The following is a 17821-nucleotide window of genomic DNA, read 5'->3' as shown; positions in this document are numbered from 1 at the left end:
TGAAAAGAGTTTGAGGGAAAAAAAGGGAAATTAATATTGTCCACACTTGTTTTGGATGTACAGTCTATGATTTTAATCAGTTCAGTAGTTTACATTTGATTGAAATCTTTTCAAGAAGATTCTGTAAAGTGCATTGTTAAATTGGTAAACATAATGATACTGACACCATGAGAACACAAAGCTAAGTGTCAAATCTTATGCGCATTAAACCAGAAACTTTTCAGGGTACGAATATATGAGGCTTGACATTGAAATCTTAAAGGTATTCCTCACAACGATTTATGTGCAAATATTGTATTTTAAAATCTATGAGGAACCAGCACAGTTTAAAGGAGAAACAGTTCAAGAAGTTGATTATTTGTTTTCACTTAAAAAAACCTGCATTAACAAGAAACTCCATTTTCCTGGACATTTAAAATTGATATACTTTCATCTTCATCCAGCTAATTTATCTTATTCTTAAAAACATACATGAAAAACTAGTCTATTGTTCTGTAAACTTTTAGATACATTTGTAAAGTACGCTTAATACGAAGACATTTTTATCTGTAAATTGTTGGACAATGGTATGTGCTCTCTGTTCAGCATAAATGCACCCAATATATTTTGACGTCATGGATGTTTATGTAGTCTTGGACTTGGAGGTTTCAACCACATTCAAATAGGATAAATAAAATTCTAATTATCTAATGCATCCTAGTTCATAAAACATGAGCTAACGTCTAAATAATAACTTTTTAAAAACTGTAGACAAAATTACTGATATCTTAAAAATTCCCATTTTGCTTAGTTACTGTATCTTATTCAACTCTAACTTTGAAGGAGTCGGAGTAGCTGATGAATGATTTCTAATTCACCAGTTTATACAATCAGGGTACCCTACATGCTGATATTGTTATAGGGTCTAAAGTATTTGATTATCAGCTCCTTGGTGATAACAGATCTGCTGGCTTGTTGACACTGGTCATTTGTTATCATTGGATGTAGTCTGTTGTCACTGACTACAAGTCATCTCCGGTTATGGCAAGTCCATTGGAAATGATCTCCACGCCATCATCATTTTCGTCCTCCTCCTGGGTGACGGGAAGGAACAGACACAGAAAAACAGGTCTTATTATTGGCAATATACGAAGCAGCCTAATTAACACAATTGTCCTAAAAATAACGCCGACAGGACGTCCAGGTGAACTTGGAGTCCCGTTCATTCATATATATATATATTTTTTTAAAGATTTATTTTTGGGCTTTTCGTACCTTTAATGCAGAGAGAGGACAGTGGATAGAGTCGGAAACCAGGGAGAGAGAGAGCGGGGAATGACATGTGGAGGGGGCGGGGAATGACATGTGGAGGGGGCGGGGAATGACATGTGGAGGGGGCGGGGAATGACATGTGGAGGGGGCGGGGAATGACGTGGAGGGGGGCCACAGGTGGAGGCGAGACGAGAGTCTCAGATACATGGGACGCGCGCCCCACCGTTCATTCATATTTTACGCACAAATTACGACTTTGCTGTCAGTAAAAACGGATATTAACTGTGAAGTGAAGTCACTGTGGTTTTTACTTTTATTGATCTAAGTCGCTACATGAAACAAACAAGCGCTGATATCGACCTGGCAGTGGGTTTTTTAGTGGCGAGCTGGCAGTGAATCATGGCTAACGTTAGCCCAATAAAATCAATAACACTGAACTTTTAAGACTTGTTGATGGGAGGACGAGCTACTGATCACGTACCTGATCACGTGAAAACAGGTCTTCATATCTTAGCAAAGATGAAGTTACGTTCAAGTGGACAAAAGTGGCATTGTTATCAGCTTCCCCAAACACCTGGCAGGTGAGTCAAACACACTCACCCCCCCCCCCCCCCCCCTCTCCCCTCTCTCTCTCTCTCTCTCTCTCTCTCTCTCTCTCTCTATGGGTGTCTGGTGACCAGCTGTGTCATGTAACTGTACTGTATAGTTGTTGGTCCTATATTCTGCTGAGGCTTGGATCAAACCCTTTAATATCAAATTTATAATAACAAGCCAACACACTTTGGGTTGTGTTTTTTTTTGCTATTGTGTGTAGTCAACATGAGTCATGTAGCTGTTTAGTGTCCCTTCTCTTATAATAAGTTTTTCTGTATCATTAGTATTGAATAAAAAAAACAATGCTATGCAAAGTCTGCGTATAGAACCAGTTGTTGTGTTCAAGGTACTCCTGCCACTTATGTCATTTCATAGGTGGCCCACTGGCAGAATTAATATACCATTTTATTTATTCATGAAAATAAACCCTTTTTATTTTTTATTTTATTATTTATTTCATAGAGCACAAATGTTGTCTCTTCTTAAGTCTTTAAACCAGGGCTGTCCAAAGTGCGGGGCCATTTGCGGCCCTTGAGGGGATTTTTTGCGGCCCGTGGCTTCAAATGAAGAATCAGAAGATTTTGGCCCGAGGCCTTGATTAAGATTGGCACATTATCTTATTTTTCTTTTTCATAACAAGGGCTGAACAATATTCCTAAAATAGAAAATGTTCAGTAACATGTGTGTTGTTGTTGTTTTTAAATCTACAGATTGACCATTTTTTTGTAAACTATGAAAAAAAACTTATGCAAAGTTTTTGCAAACAAGCAGACTGGTGTTTAACCATTTAATGACCTGAGCTAAATGCAGAAAGCTTTTCCAAAGACATGAACCACTACAGGCTTGATTCTGAGAAAAAAAACAAATAAAGTAGAACAAAGAAATCAAAATATTTGATTTCCTTTTATTAAAGGGTTTCTTTAGCGAGCCTTTTGATTCTGATCTACAAAGCCTTACTATTTTTTCAACTATATTTTAAAAAACAAAACCTGTGGCCCGCGAGCGATTCTAACACGACAATTTTGGCCCGCAAGAAAAAACAGTTTGGACACCACTGCTTTAAACAAAATATACTTTTTGAGGAAGAACTTTGTATTCTTCATTTCTTTCCTCATTTAACACTGTCACTCCGCTTCTAATAGAACAATTATTGTAGTCCTTGGCTAGCTTCTTTGTATACTTACAGTTTATAAATTGTATGTTATGTTATTCAGGTGTCTGAACTAGCTGTCATTATGTTTCACTATTGGTTTGTTGGTGGAGATTATTCCAGTTTAGCTTGACTCTTTCTGTTTGTATTCAAGTTTCGTATTCTTTTTTTGTGATGTTGAGAGGCTCAAGTGGCATCATACCTTTATTTAATCAAGCCTCTACAAAAGTCTTGTACCTGACGTGTATTCTAATAATGTATGAGCATGTGCACTATTTTGTAACTGACCTTGTCTTTCTGTCTGTAGTCCTTCTCTGTGCTGCGATAAGACACCACGTGGATCAGAGTGTAGACCCTGCAAACAGAGAGCGAACAAGATGACACACTAGTTAGGAAATGTGAATGATGAACAAAATAAAAAAAACTTTGCTTCAAGTATCAAATGGAAATATCATTGATTCTCTATCAAGGCAGGATTTTTGCAACCACTGCAATTTAACCTGCTTACGTTCAAGGTCATTGAAGACGTCATTAACAAGCTGAAAGAAGTGATAAGTAGGTGTGTGTGTGTGTGTGTGTGTGTGTGTGTGTGTGTGGCAAGTGTTTATTTGTCCGTATCTACCTGTGATATAACATGGCGAGAAACTGGATAATGAGTAGAACAGCAAAAGACAACAGGAACATCAAACTGAGAGGCTCCACCTGGCAACACAAAATGACAATCGTGATGGTTAGTTATATCTGGAAAGATCCGTCCTCCTTTGAGTGTATCTCTATGTGTGAGTGTGTGTTTCTGTCCTGACCCTAAGAGGCTCTCCAGCAGCAGATCCATTAGGATACACTTTAGGGATCTCGATGCTGAGGACATCCGTTCCTATGGCCTGCAGGAAGAAGGTGGCTACCACCCACAGCAAGTTGATGATGAAATACAGAAAGACTGCCTGTGAAAGGAAGGAGAATATAATATAATAAGATTAATAATAAATACTGATTGTCATATAAGGACGTGCAAAATGAGTGGACCAAGAAGTGAAACATTCTGCTTAAAAGAAATGACACATATTTTCAGATAAACGTCCAGGGAGATCTTCAATTATGATTCTTTGCAAAGTAACCTAGCTGAGGCATGTTTTCTGAATAATAAACATTCGGCATATCTTGTGTTCCTCCTGTGTTGAATCCTCTGTAGGTCAAAATCAGCACTTTGTCGCTGATGGTGAGAGGGGATTGGTTTTTGAGCTCTCGTTCTCTCCGATGAACTTTTAGCCCTGTTGTTATCGTTACATGTGCAGCAACACCTTGTGTGTGACTGCCTTAACAGTGGTCCAAGTCATCTAGAAACTTAAATACAAAGAGAATCTTTTCCATATGATGTTGATGTTTGACTTTGCCTGTTTTTGAAGTAAACAGCACGGCTCAGTCGCTATGCTGTACAATGTTTTAAGGATTCACTAGAGTATAAAACCCGAATTTATAGACTGTTTAAAGTTCAGAGCAACAAGGCTCAGCAGTGTGGTTCTGGAAGTAAATATCCCATTCATTTTCATTCATTTTCTCCACAGCCGATTTGAAAAAAAACTACACTAACCCACCATCTTAGTGTCACAGCGACACGTCTCCGATGGGTGGAGCTCACTGTTACCATGGCAATGTTTCCTGCCCCTCAGTGCCGTATGCGAATGGATAGTTTTGCTATCTAGTGAGTTAACTAACACAAAATGTACAAATTACCTTGTTAAGCTGCAGTGAATGTCATTTATATATTCCACAACACAAACCACAAGATAGTACAACTCTTGTATTAACAGTATAAACACTATGACAACAAATAAAAGTTCAATTTAAGAAGAAGAGATATTATTCGCAATGGATTGTGGGATGGTTAGTTCCTTGACTCCGGATGAAAATGATGCACAGTCTTGTACCTTTGCCTTTTTCTCCGTTTTTCAATGCTGTTTTGGTGCGAAATCAAATGTCCTATAGTAACGAGTATTGGATAGCTGGTTGTCATGGTTTCCATGTGTCAATCTCTTGATAAAAGGATTTTGTGAAATGTCATTGGAGGATTTGAAATGGGGAAAATGTACTTCTGGAACCAGAGTAAAAGTGGACGGGAAAACAGACACAGACACAAGCAGTAGATGCATATAGCTGACCTTGTTTCGAAGGGACTTCAGTTCTTTGGTGACTTCGTCTAGATGTGCTTTAGTGTCAGTGATGGGCTTCAAATAGCGCTCGATTAACTTTTCCCAGAAGTCTTGCTCACCCTAAACAAACACACATGTAATGGATTTATTTACATTACTGGAAAAGTGGCAGGGAACAGAACAACTCTTTCTTTGCAATTATTAAAATTAGACTACAGCTACCTAAAAGATGACAATGAATCAATATTTTATGATATCTTATTTCTACCTTGACATACCGTATACTTCTATGAATGAAAAGCAGAGCTAACAGTGCCATGTTTGTCAACCTTGTGTGAGAGACGGCTAGTTTTCACTGTCGTACAGTACTGGTTTGTTTGTCACAGACTCAGGAGTTGAACCAGCATCTTACCTCTTCTAGTCTTTGCACTTGTGGGGCGGTGAGTGTTTTCTCGATGGCTCTCTTCACTCTCTTTTCTAAAGTCATCATTTGACTGGTCTTAAGGAATTGTCGTGCCTTAGAGAAGGAGAAATCAAATGACTCATTGACTGAGCGTTTCCTTTTGTGGCAGAAGCACTTGAGTTTGGTTCTCATTAAATCACGAGCATCAGAAATAGAAGCTGTTAAATGTGATTCAATACAATTGTGTTTTCAAGTAAAATATAAAAAAACGTGTAAATCAATACAGAAACGAGCGATCAAATTGTTCCGGTATTTCTGCCCATTTACAATGTTTGTAATGATAACTTCTACCAAATGGTTTGTCTCTGTGTTAGAATGATTTGTAGTACCTGCTTTGTCAATGCATAACGTATCTCCTCCAGCTGGATATCTGACAGAATATCTTCAGGTCCCACTCCAATCAGCTCTCTGTTAAGAGTGTCCGTTAACATCAAGACCAAATCCTCACACACGTCGTCCTGATTCTTGTTGCGGAGTGTGTATCTGAGAACAAGAAAGCACAAACACAGATCGCAAATATCAACATTAGCAACGGCACAGTTTGAGTTCATTTAGCGCAAGAATAAAATACACAAACATTCAGAAAAAATCCCAAAGCACCAAGATTTCTTGGCAGTCTAACATTTGTGCTTTTTGTGACATGAATGCGATGAATTAGTTCATACTATAGTGTGCGTTTCTCTGTGAAATGTTAACTCTCCTTTACCTTATTTGTGCTTGAAGATTTCTCTTCATGTTGGCATAAGTCAGCTTCTTTAAAAACACTTCTTTCACAGGATGCACCCAGTCTACATATATACACACACACATAAATAACATGGTTATGGTACGCAGATGGATTGACTAAAATACAGTATGTGGTATCCGCACAAACACAGTTACTTCTTACCGCTGACAGGAAGCTCCACTGTATCCTCGATGTTATCGATCATAAAGTCGTCATCCTCGTCATCTTCGTCAAATGAACTCTCTGATAGGCTCCGTTTTTCGACAGTGTCATCACTGCACACAGGAGGACATTGTGTGAATGTTGTGTTTGTAGTCACAGTTAATGTGATTTTCAGAGGAACATTAACCCAAACCTTTCTGATGTTTTACATCAGGCAGCATTGTGTGTGAATGGATGTGATACTGAGGTCAATATTAAAGATAAAATGATAAGTCAGTTTGGCTGATTGACCAAACGTTCATTGACTCACAAAACCTTTTGACTGACGATTTAGTTTCCAAATGTATTAATGATGAACAGAAAACTACAATGAAAAGACAAAATATTACCTGTTACTAGAGGAAGCATTACTGCCTTCTCCCTCCTTCCTGTACTTTTTCTTAGCCTGTTCCACAACCAAAGAATCCTCTTTGCGTTTGTCCACTATGGCTTGAAGCGCAATCTTTACTTCTGCTGGATGAGTTACTTCTGCGCTGGTGACCGGGAGAGGTGGGGCCTGCTGTGAAGTCTGGCCTGTGATCTGTTGAAACATCAGATTCTCCGATTCCTGCGTAATCTGTAAAACGGCAGGGGGGGAAACAAGTTCAATGAAACTCATCTGTCCATGCTGTGGAAAGCTTCTCAGTAGCTGCTTGGTAACAGTACCTGTATCTTCATGTCCCAACAGCAGAGTCGACAGTTTCTGTCACACAGAACGTTGTGTTTCTTCTTAGCTTCTCCTCCTCCCCTGACAGACGGAGAGAAGTACGGACAGTCAAAATAAATAAATAAACGTACAGATGAAAATACAGACAGATACTATGAGGGGTTATTGTGATGGTGGGCTGGCTCAAATAATAGTGAAAACCTGTTGTTTCCGCTCTGTTTAAAGCACTGGTTCTCAACTGGTCTAGCCTCAGGACCCACCACCAACTCCTTCATGAAAAATCACATCAGATATTTTTCAACCAATCAGATTTCTTCAAAGAAAAAATGTGCAGTTTGGACCTCAGTCAGTACAAAACGTGACAGAACAAAGAAAACAAAACAAACATGTTGAGAAAGCGCTTCATAGACTTTTTGACACTATATTCTTTTCCAGGCACACATTAGTGACCCACTGGAAATGGCTCCGTGACCCACTTTTGGGTTCCGACCCACCAGTTGAGAAACACTGGTTTAAGTCATTTGTTATCTATAACCTCCTCCCACTACAAGCTGAGCAGAAAACAGCTGGATGTCTGCATGCATTTCATGTGTGTCATAGAATACCTGCTTCTTTGAAGAGCTTTTCAGATGTATAGCTTTGCAGTAATAGTGATGTAGCCTATTACAGATATATCCATTTTATAGTATGTGCCACTGGGAAAACTTTACAGAAAAAAATTAGCAAAATAAAGTTAGGTGTCGTATAGAAATATTGGTCTCGTGTCATTTTTCCAGCAGATACCTCTCTAAGTCAGTAGTATAATCTACTTTCAGCTCTGTCTGCAGAACATACAGCACAGAAACACAGTAAGAGCAGAGAGTGGGTTGTACTTTCTGATTTACTTTAGGCATGTCTACAAATCTAGAGAACTAGGTCTATGTTCAGCCCTAAACTCACAGCTGCCATGTCCCTCATCAGTGGAGTTCTCCTCCCTAGAATCGGTACCTGCATAAGGCCCCGTGTCCACCTAGCGTTTTTTTTCTGAGTGCCAGTGTCTTTTCTTCAATTGTTTTCAATGAGAAGAGAGCATTCGCAGCAGAAAGTGTCCGCCTGGACAAAAAGCACAGAGTCCAGCGCGCTTGCCTTTTTTGTGCCGCTGCTCGGAGCGCTCAAGTTTAAAATCTTTCAACTTTACAGAAAGGCGCTGTGGAAGTCACCGGAACTCTTTACCAAATGTATGATATTCCCTGTAGTTTTGCCACCTACGGATCTTGTCTTGTACCCACATCCTCCTCACTCTGCGTCTGGACCAGAAATAAACAATCTTAAATAAAGACATATACAGTAAAAAGTGACTGACGTGTTGGTCGTACAGCGGTCTTTGGCAACAGAATGTTGTTGTACAGAGAGGACAGACATGAGCGCTTTTCTTCTCAGCGCACAGTTCATGCAAGCACTGCCGAGCGCATAGTCAGCACTATTCTGCCTCAAATAAAACGCTAGATGGCCATGGGGCCTTTCAAAAATCCTTTCACTGTCAGGAGTTATTTTTCAGGTTGTTGCCCTTAACAACAAGTTCCCTTGTTAGACCCACAAACATTTTATTCCCTCTATCCTTCACATTAAAACTCCATATTACAACAGCTATCTTGACTGTTTAAACTTACATCGTTTATTTTTTTTTTCAGAAGTCAGTATTTTTTTCAGAAGTCAGTATCTTTTCACGTTGTAATTAATAAGCAAAAAGATAAGCTATAGGTGAATGGATAAACTGATAAGAACACTTTCTGCCTCTTTGATTTGTATCATTGGGAATTAAAAACATGAATCAATGATGAATATAATATTAAAGTTCTAAAAGTAGCACAACTCTATGTTAAAGGGATCAGAGCATTACTTGTTGGATTCTCTTGTGCCCCAAGTCACAATGTGCATGTTAACCAGAGAGTAGATGGTCAGGAGCAGGTATCCACTGGGGATGCAGATGAAATACATCAGACCATAGATGATCATCCCTGCAGGATTAAAAAAAAACAGAGCAACATGAGTTTTTTAACATAAAAAAGAAAATGATGTTCTTATAAACTGTGAGGATCATTAGATTGAACCATACCAAACTCCTCTGGGTGTAGCATAGCTGTCAACAAGTACATGATTGCCATGGAAACCAAAAACAAGCCAGTGGGGGTCAGGAAGGTCTCCTGAACCACCATGTCACCTGAAGGGGGAATAAGGTGTGTTTTTTTTCTTCAGATTTTAGATGAATTCTTTAAAACCACAATTTGAAAAAAACAACAACAACCCCACAAACAGATACAAAAAGCCTCAAAGACTTGAAGACTTTGAACCTACCAATGATGGAGAAAAAGGATGCAGTCATGAGAAACGCATACAGGACGCTCATGACGGCGGCGATGGTGATTTGGTTATTAGGCTTGGCTACAAAACACACGATGATGTAGAACACTGGAGGAATGCTTGCGATGATGATGGAAAGTGTACCAGCGAGTTTGAAGATGAATTGGAAAGCACCTGGCATGAGAAGACAGAGAGGGGATTCAGTTAGCCACCCGGAGGCTGAGTACAGAAATGTTCTATGACAACAGCCTTTGGAGATACTTAAATTAAACTGATGATGACATTTTGCCAAATGTCACCAGCTGCATGAAAATTCAAGTAACACATTTTTAACCCAAATCTTACAATTTGACTGCTACTACAACTTGTATTCACAAATCAGTAGATCAAAATAAGAAAGTAGGTACATGTAATACACTTTTAAACTTGTGTAACTAGAGTAGAAATAATGACTTCAACAACGTTTGACCTTTCAGATGAAATTACAAACTAATTTGGACTGATATTGATCTGTCTTAAAGGTTTCTAGATAATATAAAAACGTTTCTTTAAAATAATTCAATCCACAGCAGATTAAACTCAACGACGCACTTTAAGTGAAAGAAAATCACAAATCATTTTTTCCATTCACCAAGTGCATGACACTGCAGAAAGGGTGCGACTCTCACAGACTAATAGTTCATGGAAGTGTAGATTAAGTGTGCCAAAGTGGAAACAGATAAGTGGACATAAGACAAATAGGGTCACATAGGGAGAATAAACATTGTTAGTTCCCATGCGTTTATGGTTTGACCCTAAAGAAGGAGAGTTCAAATCTAGACCTGGACTTACCTGCTATCATCAGAGTCACAGAGGCCGGACCAAGGATGGAGGAACCGACAGCAAACATCTGGTAGAAGATGTAAAGCCCAGAGATGGAGGTGTTTCTCTTGACTGTCTCTCCACCACTGTCATTTTAGTCACAACCACAGATGAGTTGGTATTAGTATGACGTAGCATGAAATTAAATCCTGATTAACGATCTGCAGCCTGCAAATTTGCTTCTGAACGTTATACAACATGAAAAACAAAATCTGAATCAAACTAACAAAATTCTGATTCCATTTTTATTTTCTACTAGTTGATTGAGAAAGTTCCCAGCCAAGAAAGGTCATTGATGATAAATAGAAGTCACCTATGTAGAAGATCCAGTGTATTAGCCAGTGTAGAAGGCCCCCATCGTCTCCTCTGGTTATAAAACTCCTTGAATTCCTGTGGAGAGTTTGTGTACGCATCTGATGCCGCATTATATTCCACACGCCATCCTTGCTGCAGTAACAGAGTACACAACCAACGATCCTCCCCTAGAAGTGTGCAGAAGGACGCAAATTACACAAAGGAGATGTGAGAACATTTATCGTTGAAGAAAGAGAGTGCCGACTGTCCGTGTGTGCTAACCTTGGTCATACTGCACATATTCTGAACCTCTGGTTGCAGTTGTTGTGTATCTCTTTAGCACATTGTCATCCATCAAGGAAGACCCTCGAAACAAACTGAAACATCCTGGACTGCACAGTACCGAGCCGAACACATGCTCAGCTGTCTTCTGGAGCCAGTGGCCTACTGCATACTCAAACTTCTGGTACCACACCATGGGACCTAGATGGCAGTAAGGAGAGTGACAGAAACAAAGTGATGGAATTCAATTAAAATAGGATGGTTTTATTCTTTATTTTTCTCCAGCTGAAGGACCATTACATCACACAGAGACATTTTACCGCCTAACGAGCTTCATAAAACCAACTTTTTTACTTTTGTATGTATTTCACCAGTGCAAAGAACTTAACAAAGACCTTATTAATGGGTAAAAATCAAGAACTACACCAAATAATGGCAGGACTACGGAGGGCCCATCTTGTCGTACAATAAGAAATCCCATTTATGCAATATTTACCATTTCAGGGCAGACATTTTGCCTGCTCAACTTGAGCTCTGTTTGATCAAACCCTCAACTTAAAAGGGCCAATCCCTCTCTGATACTGTGCCCAACACACAAAGTAAAGAATAGTTTAACATATTCAGTCTACTTACCCATTCCAGTAGGATGGATTCTACCACATGCTGCACCAACGTTTTCATACATCCTCAACCTGTGGATCGAAATAATTCATTGCAATGTTTGAAACTGACAGCTAACCTGACCAAAAGCATTTCTTCATATCCCATGGAAGAAAATGAAATCTTGATTCTGAGTCTTGACAGCTTAAATCAGCTGGTTGTTGTCTCTCACTTACCTGTCTACAAGCAGAATCACAGCTTTGGGTTGGAAATCAGTGTCTCCGTCCAGAGCCAGGAGGTATGTGTGGTCGTCTGCGATGAACTTTCTTTTGTTGTCAGTTTCTTGTTGAGGCAATAGATAACTCTCACCATCCAAAGAGAACAAACTGGCTCTGCAGGGATTATTCTGCCGCTGGACGAAACATCATTCACATATTGAAATATTTAGAATGTACCTCAAAAACATCAACATACATGTACAAGTCTTTCATAAAGTAGTCTTACTTGGATCTTCTGAGGGTTCTTGGTGATGTAGCCCTTCCAGCCCAGTAAATAATACAGATACATGATCTGAAAGTGACATATAGTGATGTTTATTATGATAATCTAAAGGAAGCTGTGAGAGAGATTGGTACAGTTTTAGGGCCTGATCAAACAGTGATGTGTCGCCCATCAAAACCATTGTTTTTTGTTTTCAACTTGTCAATATCACTTTTGGCCAAAACAGCCAATCAAATAAATTAGGAGGATTTACCTCCACTTGAAATAACATTTCCCCCCCTCCTCATTTCGGAGCAAAGCAAGGGCAAAGCTGTACATTTGCTTGAAACTATTTTTCCCACTTAATACATTTGGTCGCCTGTATGCACACTAGACCAACGCCACATGCGCTCCCAGCTGTTTTTTTCCACCAGATGCACTTAGGCGCTTTTTGGAGCGGCTGGGCCTAGCACGATGCATCTCTGTGTGATAGGAGCTTAAATCTACAGAAGGTAGGAAAGAGAGGACTTTTTTCAATGTATTCATCTGAGAGACATGTCTTATCACACATGTTGGCTAAGCTTGTTTCTATGTATACGGTTAATAGGTTGTAGAGCTCTTTCAATACAGAATTACTATTAAACGCTTCTTAAATGTAAGAATTAGCTGTTTTCCCCTTACCTTTGTGATGATTAATTAAACATCCTCTTATTTGGGGGAAATTGAGGACAAATATCTCTGACTTTGTTTATCACAAATGGAATGGGCCAAAGATGAATGTGCAAGCAGGTACATTTCATCCCATATACTCATCTTGTATCACGACACATTTAGGTGTTTTCACGTGCAGGAAACTCTAGACATAGAGAAGCACCACTTTAACTTCGTACCTGAGACCATCTCTTCTTGTTCCTGATGAGCTGTTTGTCTTTCAGATGAACATAAAGCATGTTGCCTTCTGGCATAACAAACATCAACCTGCCACCATATGGAGCCTGAATGATGGACACATCATCTGGTTCTTTGTTGGTAAATACCCTGAAGAGATGAATGGACAGATGGTGAGATAAGTCTGTAGGTAGATACATGGATAGATGGGATAGACAGATTGATAATCTCACCTGTAAACCTCTATGACAACTTGAACCAGATCCTCAACATAAGAATTAACCAGTCTCTGTCCTGTCTTCTCGTCAGTCATGAAGGCGTCGTCTACGTAAATGTGACACTCAAAGTCAAACATGTCATTATGCTCCTCCTTCGGATCGCCTCGATAACGGTCAAACCTGAAACAACAACAGATCACTGAAGCTGTATACTGAAGATCCCTTTGACGTAACTATTTTCATTTTGTACAAACTGTTGAATGTCGAATGGGAAATGATAAGAGAATGAATATTCAATATTAAATATCTGAAAGCCTAATAATGCTAATAGCTTGGATTTATGTAGCACCTTGCAAGGGACCCAAGCACGCTTGATATCAGGACTTAAAAAAGCAAATTTCCTGGAACCCACCGTTAAAAACTCACATTTTACACGTTTATAAATCTGCATATAGGGACATGTTTGTAACTAGTGGCTGAAATCCACTAGTACAATACTGCTGACTCGTGTTATTTACGAGCTGATTCACACACACAAACATGTACCTGTTCAGGGAAGTGCGACAAATGCTTCTTGTGATTTTCAGTAAAACCACAGGGGACTGGACATAAAATGCCTCAACCAGAAGCACGTTCATTTTATGTATTCAAATGTGGTTGTTAAAGGAGCATCATAACACCATGCTCAGAAGCTGTGTAACACTTCCTCTCTGAACATTTCTACATCTCTGCAGGTCTGTCTTATCAGTTCATGCTGCTGCACCTGTATTCACAGTCAAACAGGGATGTGCTTGAACATCACTGCTGCAAGGCAATAAAGTTAACCTGTGGAAATGTCCATGACCTTTAAAGTTTCTCAAAGGGATGTGAAGAAGGAAGGAAACTGGTGTTGTGTCTTTGATAACAGTAAGCCTAGGGGGCCTACAGTGACGGTGTCTCTAACCTGAACATGGAAGTGAGAATCTTCAGCATTTCATCGTAGGTCTCATGCCACATTGTGGCACAGAGGTAGATCACACAGCTCTGTAAGTCATCATGGCTGGAGAGGAGAGGGGAGGCAGAAACTTGGATTATAGGTAGTTTGCATTTATTTTGCCATTTCATAATCTTTCTTTCATCTTTAACAACATCTCTCTTCAATTTAAAAAAGCACATTTTCTTCAGAATGATATATTAATTTTTTATGAAATTTGGAAGTCAATGGGCTTAAGATAAATCATATCTCAATGTGTAGTATTAAGATGTCGCCTTGAATTTACCCATAAAACATTCAAAACATTCAGACGCAAAATAAATAATAAGGGAGACTCTCCGACTTCTCTCACCTCTCTTGGTTTTTGGCTCGTGGCACCTTCATCTTGGTGTTTAGCAGCAGAGACTGGTCAATGAATGCAGATTCATAAAGGCGTCGAACAAAGAGCTGAGAAGTTCTCTCTATACGCTGGACCTGCACATGGTAAACCATTGAGGCATTTAGTGGCATGTCTCAGAAAAAGTGGCATTGAGGTTAGTGAAATACCATTAGACTTAAAATTCTATTAATTGGGCTCTGCAATGTGTTAGGATTGGGGTTTGCCTCTCTGATGTAGATGGATGGAGACAGTGGTAGTGTTTGTGAATATGTGTTTGTGTGTTTTTGTTTATACCTCCATCTTCCAAACATAGTAGGTGCATGTGACGAAGCCCGACCAGATACACACCCCCTCCAGTGCCAGCATTGAAAAAGGCCATTGCAGGTAGTAGCTGTCAGTCGGAAAAGAAATGAATAAATGTTTTCTTGTTTTCTTAACAGGAAGTTGAATGATAGGTACTTCTAAGACATTTTACTTAAAAAAGCACATTCCTGGGAATCCACCAGTAAAAACTCACATTTTACACGTTTATAAATCTGCATATAGGGACATGTTTATAACTAGTGGCTGAAATCCACAAGTACAATTCTGCTGACTCGTGTTTTACGAGCTGATTCACACATAAACATGTACCTGTTCAGGGAAGTGCGACAAATGCTTCTTGTGATTTCCAGTAAAACCACAGGGGTTGAGTTCTTATTCTTCAAGAACACCAAGCTTTCACAAAACTCTGCAATGGAAACATACAGTAACTTAATGTTGCATGATATTGGTAATACTCTAATCACACAACTCCCTGGTATCAGATTTAAACATTTCTCACAATTTACCACATGGCTGAGGAGTAAAAATATTTGTTTCACCCTTTTGTGTATGAAATAAAAAGGTCATTACACTTGAATAAACTTCAATAAATAAAACAAAAACACATTAAGGCAGAGAAGTAACATTTAAAAAAAAGAAGGACAACAGAAAACAGGACACTAACCTGTTATGTTCCCGTGGTCAGCTCCATCCAATTGTTTTGCCTCTGTTATGAAAAGTATCAGTCCCAACAGAAGCACTGCAGGTCCAGTGCAACACACGGGCAGTGCAAAACTCATCCTGACGGCGTGGATCTTACAGGCCACCACACCGAACCAGTGACAGGCTGCAGAGCAGAAGGCCTAAGACAGGGGGCACGTGGGAGATTCTAAATTGTGTTTCACACTCCTTTAAATAGATTTGAATACAAGTAAAAAATACTACTTCACAAGTGCTGAAGACGCTTCTTTAATCTAGACTCGACATGCTGTTAACCATTTAAAGCCAAGATATGTAAAGCATGTCATAAATCAGGAGGCCATGAAAAGCCATTGCTTTTAATTTCTCCAACAATGTGTGTGCTTAAACAGATTATCTGTTTGCTTTAATAAGAAGAGAAACGTATTGGCCCGCAGTGATGAATCTCAATGTGCAAAAATGTTAAATCTGAAGGCATGGGACTGACTGTGTTTTGGTTTTAGGAGTGTTTCAGTGGGCTTCAGATGTAGTCAGGAAAACAGCCCAAGTATAAAGCAAAAAAAAAGGCTTAAAGGAAGAATGTGCGACTTGTTGATCCAGTAGAGGTCGCCATTGAGCACCAGCAGGAAACCAAATCAAACTGCTCATTGGCGACACCTCCGCCATACTGAAGCCTCCGCTCTCATCCAGCATACACCTCCAACCCCCCTCTACACTTGTTTACACGAAGGACTGGAGTAAAGCGCAAATGACGGAATAAATTGTCCTTTGCTCAAGCTGCAATTGCCTCTGGCCTGCATTGTTGTGTTAGCAGGCTAATGTTAGCACACTTTAGTTATCCCATAGCTTCATATTGCATGTAAATTAACACGGAATGACCGTGTGATCTAAAAATGCTGACGTGACATCCAAATAAGCAGTGAGTATTTTATTCTATTCTTATTTTCTCTAGTCCTTGACTAAAACAGCTTTATACGCAGGGGGAGGAGTCAGCCATGATGTAAACACGGCTCCGACAACAACACAGCCTGCGGGACTCGCGCTTCTTACTCATTGCCGACAGTCATGACTCAGAGACTTTTTCATTGGATATACTTGATTTCTGTTCTATAAATGTGTAAAATCTGCACATTCTCCCTTTAACACACATATTTAAAGTGATGTGACTTTTCTTTATTGAACCTTTTAGGAGATAAAGACAAGCACCTGATCAGGGCTTCAAGTCTTGTGTGTCTATCCTCCAAGATTAGCAGAAGAAGAGAATCGTGGTTCCTACTTATTTGTTTAGTGCACATACAAACTTTACTACCTATCTAAACCTATCTATGGCTGTTTATCTTTCTCTTTTACAGTCACATCTCCACCTACCTGTAAGAAAAACAGCCCCAGTCCTATTTTCAGTATTTCACAGTCATCACTCCCCAGGTTAAAGTCCTTCCAGATTATAGATTTCTCAATTAGCACATGGTACAACAGGTATACGCCTCCTGCAATCGAAAACAGTGACTCATAAAAAAGATAATATTTGGTTGTTGTTAATAACAGTATAAAACAGTGCATTTAGGGAAGAATAGAAAGCACATCTTTCCAATTTATTCCAAAATAAAAATGGAACACTTAATTGCAGCTGTAGAGCATCCTCCAAAATCTATCTGCACCACTGACATCACAGAAAGCTGTTTGTTCTCCGGTGTGAATGTTTGAAATACAATTTTGACAGTCTAAACACGGAGAAAAAACGCTGCTGTGTTTGGTGTTGTGAATATGCATTTATTTCAAGAGCTGTTTTTTGGTCAGCAGTGCAGCATGATTTCTGAGTGTTGTTTGTTGATGCAGCAGATCATTACAGTACCTATCACTATTATCCTCAAGATACTGCTGATGACGAACACAAAGTCCCTGAAGCCGTCCAGTTCTGACAACTTTTCCTGCAGGGAGAAATCATGAAAGTCCAAATGATTCACTCTACAAACGACAAAAACTTTACATATTTCCATGCCTACAGTAGTGTCAATGGGATTGACAGATACATTAAAATGTTTTTCAATGTATGTTGGTGATACAAGATAAACAATGAAATACATCTAGGAAAAATGATTACCTGCATGCTGTTAGTGGCTTGCAGTGGGTTTTCCCACCAGCAGAGGGAGACGAGGAGCGAAGCAAAAATTCCAACTGCAATGTAGATGTAGCAGTCCTCGCTCTGTCTGTCCACATATGATGTCACACGGACATAGTAGTCAAGTATGAGGAGGCAGTAACCTGCGAATAGTTCAGCAGTAAGCTACTTGATCTGTTCCAAAG

General features: G+C 39.4%; 2 protein-coding genes across 2 annotated transcripts in view; one reads left to right on the top strand and one right to left on the bottom strand.

The window, feature by feature from the left end:
- Positions 1 to 17821, top strand: part of trpm7 (transient receptor potential cation channel, subfamily M, member 7) — a 361224-nt gene that overhangs the window by 135748 nt on the left and 207655 nt on the right.
- chs1 (chitin synthase 1) overlaps positions 59 to 17821 on the bottom strand; it is a 28382-nt gene continuing 10619 nt past the window's right edge. The window contains exons 6-35 of the mRNA XM_020638467.3: positions 17619 to 17779; positions 17370 to 17445; positions 16886 to 17004; positions 15504 to 15681; positions 15149 to 15245; positions 14810 to 14906; positions 14489 to 14610; positions 14107 to 14202; positions 13179 to 13343; positions 12948 to 13095; positions 12082 to 12147; positions 11814 to 11989; positions 11611 to 11669; positions 10978 to 11178; positions 10715 to 10883; positions 10372 to 10487; positions 9535 to 9714; positions 9296 to 9400; positions 9080 to 9197; positions 7200 to 7281; positions 6884 to 7110; positions 6495 to 6607; positions 6312 to 6393; positions 5935 to 6088; positions 5555 to 5659; positions 5152 to 5262; positions 3799 to 3936; positions 3618 to 3697; positions 3284 to 3350; positions 59 to 1073 (exon numbers count right to left, since the gene is read on the bottom strand). Of these exons, the coding sequence (XP_020494123.2) occupies positions 1002 to 1073; positions 3284 to 3350; positions 3618 to 3697; positions 3799 to 3936; positions 5152 to 5262; positions 5555 to 5659; positions 5935 to 6088; positions 6312 to 6393; positions 6495 to 6607; positions 6884 to 7110; positions 7200 to 7281; positions 9080 to 9197; positions 9296 to 9400; positions 9535 to 9714; positions 10372 to 10487; positions 10715 to 10883; positions 10978 to 11178; positions 11611 to 11669; positions 11814 to 11989; positions 12082 to 12147; positions 12948 to 13095; positions 13179 to 13343; positions 14107 to 14202; positions 14489 to 14610; positions 14810 to 14906; positions 15149 to 15245; positions 15504 to 15681; positions 16886 to 17004; positions 17370 to 17445; positions 17619 to 17779 (3680 nt within the window). The 3' untranslated portion in view covers positions 59 to 1001. The remainder of the gene's footprint in view (positions 1074 to 3283; positions 3351 to 3617; positions 3698 to 3798; positions 3937 to 5151; positions 5263 to 5554; positions 5660 to 5934; positions 6089 to 6311; positions 6394 to 6494; positions 6608 to 6883; positions 7111 to 7199; positions 7282 to 9079; positions 9198 to 9295; positions 9401 to 9534; positions 9715 to 10371; positions 10488 to 10714; positions 10884 to 10977; positions 11179 to 11610; positions 11670 to 11813; positions 11990 to 12081; positions 12148 to 12947; positions 13096 to 13178; positions 13344 to 14106; positions 14203 to 14488; positions 14611 to 14809; positions 14907 to 15148; positions 15246 to 15503; positions 15682 to 16885; positions 17005 to 17369; positions 17446 to 17618; positions 17780 to 17821) is intronic.

Source organism: Labrus bergylta, chromosome 3 (genome assembly GCF_963930695.1).
Source record: "Labrus bergylta chromosome 3, fLabBer1.1, whole genome shotgun sequence".
NCBI classification, from domain to species: Eukaryota; Metazoa; Chordata; class Actinopteri; order Labriformes; family Labridae; genus Labrus; species Labrus bergylta.
The sequence above is the reverse complement of the archived record's forward strand: the minus strand, read 5'-3'. Positions and strand labels throughout refer to the sequence as shown.